General features: G+C 49.2%; 1 protein-coding gene across 2 annotated transcripts in view; it reads left to right on the forward strand.

Moving 5' to 3' along the window:
* Positions 1-4,583, forward strand: part of ehmt1a (euchromatic histone-lysine N-methyltransferase 1a) — a 10,266-nt gene extending 5,683 nt beyond the window's left edge. The window contains exons 15-24 of one of the 2 annotated variants that reach the window (XM_076998211.1): positions 45-149; positions 477-631; positions 1,095-1,262; positions 1,403-1,547; positions 1,669-1,746; positions 2,252-2,367; positions 2,507-2,593; positions 2,964-3,042; positions 3,218-3,393; positions 3,855-4,583. In XM_076998211.1, the coding sequence (XP_076854326.1) occupies positions 45-149; positions 477-631; positions 1,095-1,262; positions 1,403-1,547; positions 1,669-1,746; positions 2,252-2,367; positions 2,507-2,593; positions 2,964-3,042; positions 3,218-3,393; positions 3,855-4,065 (1,320 nt within the window). In that variant the 3' untranslated portion in view covers positions 4,066-4,583. Of the gene's footprint in view, positions 1-44; positions 150-476; positions 632-1,094; positions 1,263-1,402; positions 1,548-1,668; positions 1,747-2,251; positions 2,396-2,506; positions 2,594-2,963; positions 3,043-3,217; positions 3,394-3,854 lie in introns of those variants that run through there. The other variant, XM_076998212.1, reaches the window with a different exon arrangement.
* Positions 4,584-5,938: the final 1,355 nt, after the last annotated feature.

Genomic DNA, 5,938 nt, shown 5'->3' on the forward strand with positions numbered 1-5,938 from the left:
TGGATCACTGTGGGCTGATGAATTTGTGTCCTGGTTGCCTTCAGGACGATGGGGGGTGGAGTCCAATCACCTGGGCCACAGAAAATTTGCACAAAGAGGTGGTCAAGCTACTGATTGCCAAAGGAGCCGACATCCATATGAGAGACAAAGTGAGTAGAGAGGTTCGTCTGGGCTAGGGTTGGGTGGAGAGGTCCGTTAGGGTTGGGTGGAGAGGTCCTGTACACTAATGGGCTAGGACGAAGCGTTCTATGTGGTAATGGGGTTTGTGTGGATCGTAGCATAACAATAATGTTTCACCATTTCCAGATTAATGTTTTCTAAACATTCAGACCCAACTGTTGCACAGTGTTAATGCCTGGAGTAATGAGATCTTTGCTGAAGCAGACCTGGTTCAGGCCAAGCTCAGTTTATTCCGGGACTGACTGGTTCTGTGTGTGTGTCCTGCTCTGTAATGTGGTCCGTGGCTGGTGTCCTAGGAGGAGAATATCTGTCTGCACTGGGCCGCTTTCGCAGGCAGTGAGGACGTGGCTCGGCTGCTGCTGGAGAACGGGTCGGACCTGCACGCGGCCAACGTCCATGAGGACACACCCCTTCACGTGGCCGTGAGGCAGAACCAGCTGGACTGTGTCATGTGAGTGCGACGCCGCGGGCCCGAGAGTTTAGTTTCACGTGACGCTAACTCACGTGTGTGTGGCCAGAATGTGATGCGTTATCTGTAGAATCGAGGATGTGAAGTCCTGTGGCGTTTGGCCCCACCCTGTGGCGTTTAGCCCCACCCTGTGGCGTTTAGCCCCACCCTGTGATGTTTAGCCCCACCCTGTGGCGTTTAGCCCCACCCTGTGACGTTTAGCCCCACCCTGTGACGTTTGGCCCCACCCTGTGGCGTTTGGCCCCACCCTGTGGCGTTTGGCCCCACCCTGTGGCGTTTAGCCCCACCCTGTGGCGTTTAGCCCCACCCTGTGGCGTTTAGCCCCACCCTGTGACGTTTGGCCCCACCCTGTGACGTTTGGCCCCACCCTGTGACGTTTGGCCCCACCCTGTGACGTTTGGCCCCACCCTGTGACGTTTGGCCCCACCCTGTTTTTGGTGCTCAGGCTCTTCCTGTCGCGGGGAGCGGACGTGAACCTGGTGAACAGGGACGGCGAGACCCCTCTGGACTGCTGCAACGCCAGCTCCAAGGTGTGGGCGGTTCTGAGCGACAGCAAGAAGCTGACGGACGCTCGCCGGACCCGCGAGAGCCAGGGGGAGAGGCCGCTCTGCAGGTCACCACGGCGACCGGCACCTTTCGCGCCACACCTTCTCCTCACTTCTCCTCATGTGTTTGAAGTTCACGTTTGTAAGATCAGCAGTTGCGTGATGGTTGTTTATTGTGAATGGTGTGTTGTTGTAACGTGGTGCGCAGGGATTTGTCTCGTGGCTACGAGGAGGTGCCCGTGACCTGCGTGAACGGAGTCGACCAGGAAGCCTGTCCCAACGATTTCAAATACGTCCCTGAGAACTGCTTCACCGCCCAGGTCAACGTGGATGAAAACATCACGCACTTGCAGGTGCGTGAGAACGTCGGGGGGGTTTATCCATCGCTCCGGCTCCTGTGCGGTAGACGTCGTGATGCGTGGACGTGTCCCGGGTTTGTCCCTCGCTGCATGTGTGTTGGTCTTGTCTCCGCAGCACTGCACGTGTAAGGACGACTGCTCCTCCAGCAGCTGCATCTGTGGCCAGCTGAGTATACACTGCTGGTACGACCGGGTAAGGTGACCCCCCCCCCCACGCACTCATTACATCACACCACGTAACTAAACGAGTGTAAATGAAAGACACTAAATGAATAAAGCAGAATTTCACTGTTGTTTGTGAGGCGTCGTGAGCGCTGTGACCAACTCTCTGCTGGGGGGGGGGGCAGGTCATGGGGACAGGGGGGTGCAGCATATTCACAAACAGGGGTGTGTGTGTGTGTGTGTGTGTGTGTGTGTGTGTGTGTGTGTGTGTGTGTGTGTGTGTGTGTGTGTGTGTGTGTGTGTGAGTGTAAGAGAAATGCTAATGGTCTGGCGTTCCACCCCTCTCACCACTGCAGAACGTCCTCTGGGCCACATTAGGGGCGTCTGCTGTGCTTCTATTCACCTTTTAAACCAAGCGTGCTGATCAGCTTTAATACAGGTGCTGCGGCCGTGGGTCAGCACCACGGACAGCGCCCGCGTGTTTGCCTGGTCTTAGTGACGTCACACTCACTGGTCCGGCGCCCCCGTGTGTCCAGGAGGGCCGACTGCTTCAGGAGTTCAGCAGGGAGGACCCGCCCTTCCTGTTTGAGTGTAACCACGCCTGTTCCTGCTGGAGAACGTGCCGGAACCGCGTGGTGCAGAACCGTATGCGGTAACGACGCTCGTCCTGAAACTTCGAGGTTTCGGAGGAGACGCAGCTTTTGTGTCATGCAGTGAGTGAATGAACTGACTGCACTTTAACAGGTGTTCTTAAATGGACGTGTGTGTGTGTGTGTGTGTGTGTGTGTTAGGGTCCGACTGCAGGTCTTCCGCACTGCCAGGATGGGTTGGGGAGTTAAAGCGCTCCAGAATATTCCAGAAGGAACCTTTGTGTGCGAGTACGTCCTCCTTACAGCCGTCATCAGCAAACACGTCTTACAGTGGCAGGAAACTCTTAAAATGCCAGCTGTATAATCGCAGGAAGCTGCTGTGTATAATATAATTATTTTTATTTGTTTATTGTGCCATTGTAAATCATTGCATTTATCTTTATAGCATAATTGTTGAGTTTTAGACACTGCTAAAATGGCCATTGCCTTTAATAATATCTCTCAGGCTCACTTCATGAATTCATGAGTCGTATCAGATTGTATAGATTGTGGAATAGAGTAAATGAAAGACAACTGCAGTGGTTAATATTAATAATTTATCTGTGATCATGTTTTTGGGTCAATTCCTCTTGGTGCAGTAGCTTTGCTGTATGTGCAGGTTTGCTGGTGAGATCATATCGGATGGGGAGGCAAACATAAGGGAAAATGATTCCTACATGTTCCACCTGGATAATAAGGTCTTTCTTCTGTACCTTAATAAAAACAATAATGTTCCAGTCTGGCGTTGAACCCTGTTGAAATACCTCTGGCCAGTAGGCTGCGCTGTTGGCATCTTGCTGCTGAACTGAAGAATCTCTTTTTGTTCCCAACGCTTTTCCGTGGCATGAATGGTTCTGATCCTCGTTTTTCTAGGTGGGTGAGGTCTACTGCATCGACGGCCAGTCCTACGGCAACGTCAGCAGGTTCATGAACCACCTGTGCGAGCCCAACCTGTTTCCGGTGCGGGTGTTCACCAAACACCAGGACCTACGCTTCCCACGCGTGGCCTTCTTCTCCTGCAAAGCCATACGAGCTGGAGACGAGCTCGGGTGAGACGCCGTGCCCCGTCCGCACGACCGCGTGTTCCCTGCGAGGACGCGTGTGTCCTCGGTGCCTCAGAAACGAGGCGGGTGTGCTGAGCGCCGGTGGGGTTGCAGGTCTTTGCTTCAGCCGAGCGGGAGCACGCCTGATGGGACCGATCGATGATTAGAAAACATGAAACCATCTGGTGTGCTCCAGCATGGTTGGACGGAGAACCTGCAGGCTCTCCTGCAGATACGGCTCACGGCAGCGGGGCCGAGCCAGTGGTGTGTGTGTGTGTGTGTGTGAGAGAGAGAGAGAGAGAGAGAGAGAGAGAGCCTGTGTGTGGGTGGGTGTGTGTGTGTGTGTGTGTGTGTGTGTGTGTGTGTGTGTGTGTGTGTGTGTGTGTGTGTGTGTGTGTGTGTCAGCAGGGCTGTGGTCTCCCACCTCCGTATCACAGCCTGCATCTCTGCCTGTGTTTGTCCCTCAGGTTCGACTATGGTGATCAGTATTGGGAGATCAAGAGGAAGTACTTCAGCTGCCAGTGCGGTTCTCCTAGGTGTCGGTACTCAGGGGCCGTCTCCAACCACGTCCACGCGGACAGCTCGTCCCCCGCGGGAGGCGTCCAGGCATCTGCACGGCCGGACACCTCCGAGCACGGTCTCTCGGCCGCCTTTAGCAGAGCAGGGATCCAGCCGTGATGGCTGCCGTAGCAACCGTGGCTAACGACCTACCACACATCATGTTTTGTGTGTGTTACTAGATCATGTCTCTAGTATGATTTTAATTTTTTAATTCCATAAAACAAAGTGCAAACGTACGCATTCTAATCTTGCACTTCGACATGGTGGCAAACTTTTTAATGCTCATTTTACAGTGGATTACATTTCAATTATGTTTCATTTGGATGAACTGTCACAGTTGGTTTTATTTGAGGAAAATGGAGAGACTTCCACCTAATGAAATAAAAGGTAGATGTACGTTTTAGCGAGCCAGTTGCTGTTTTTATCAATTATGATTATGAAATTTGGACAGATTACCTGACTAAGTTGAGGAGAAAACTGAATTGTTTATCCTGTTCAGATTTCTGTGCCTTTTAAGAAGCAGCAGTTTGAGCGACCTTAAATCGATTTTTTAAATTGTGTTTATTAGGTTCTCAGTAATGCAGACAATGACGATCATGTGAGAAATAAAGACCTTTTGTACATATTTTCTATTATTCAGTTGACATCGTGTCTTCTTTCAATTTTTTCAGTCAGCTAAGCTAATGGGACTCGCTTCAGTGTTCTTCAACTGTTAAATACAGTGGCACCTGGATGAATTATTCATATGTTGGCCTGACCTTCTGGTTTAACACCTGTTGGAACTGTTCAGGCACCAGTTAAATATACATGGTGCAGTATCCATGAGCTGGTGAAAGTTATCACCTGATAAGCAGCTCTTTATAAATATGGTGTGTATTTACCTACTTTTAAATTCAAACTTCCACTATAACTAGAGGTAGTTAATTGCTCGAGGAAAGTTTAGCACAAGATATCCGACCCTACACAAGACATCAGTTTCTGGAATAGATCTGTGGCGTTAGAATAAAATCTTAAGTGTTCAGGGGAATGCGCTGCAGAGAACACACGACACCCACTCATAAAGAGATGCCGGGTTTATGGGAGAGACCGGAGAGAAGGTGGCGGGAGTGGTATCTCTGGGTTCCCTGTCGTAGTGAAGCTCTGTGCCGCGTGCCAAACGGTCCGTCAGGCGGTCCAGGCACGATCAATCAACACTTGGCCCAGTGCGTCTCCATCTTCAAACCACCGATTCTGAAAAAGAAGACTAAACCGGTCCCAGTGAGGCCTATTGTGTACTTATATTAGTGCTAATCACAGCATTTGATCCACTAATGACCAGTGTTGGGAACATTACTTTAAAAAAGTAATTAGTATAGTTACTCACTACTTGTTCAAAAAAGTAACTGAGTTAGTAACTGAATTACTCTATAATAAAAGTAACTCGTTACCAGGGAAAGTAACTATTTGCGTTACAGTTAAAAAAAGGTTATATGCCAATGAATAAGGATGTTTTTGAAAAAGCAGTTTTTACAGTCAGTTGAAATGAGTAGATCAGAAAGGTGTTTAACTTTTGATATTTGTTGCACATCCACAGACCAGTGCAGGATAAATCCTTTAAAATCCCAAATCTTTGTAAAAAAAAAAAAAAAAAAAAAGCAAAAGTAAACAGTTACACTATATAAAGTGCATTTACATCTATCAAATTAAATTAAATTATCTCAACCTGAGACAACTGGTTTGTTCACAACAGAAGTAAACTTAACAATAAAACCTCTATTCTTAATTAAATAAATCAAATACCCAGTCTGGTAGACATTCAGGAACTTCAAGTATTTTCTTAAATAATGTTTATATCGCCTTAAAAATGCTAAATTTTCTTCGGCTTGCACCTGACGCCATTTCGGCCTCTTCTCCGTTTGTGTCGTGTTACTGGTGCGCTTCGGCGCGCGTGTAAAAACACTGGCTCTGATTGGCTATCATAACGCTGCCTTAGCCAATCACTTACTGAATT

This window comes from Brachyhypopomus gauderio, chromosome 3 (assembly GCF_052324685.1).
Source record: "Brachyhypopomus gauderio isolate BG-103 chromosome 3, BGAUD_0.2, whole genome shotgun sequence".
Taxonomy (NCBI): Eukaryota; Metazoa; Chordata; class Actinopteri; order Gymnotiformes; family Hypopomidae; genus Brachyhypopomus; species Brachyhypopomus gauderio.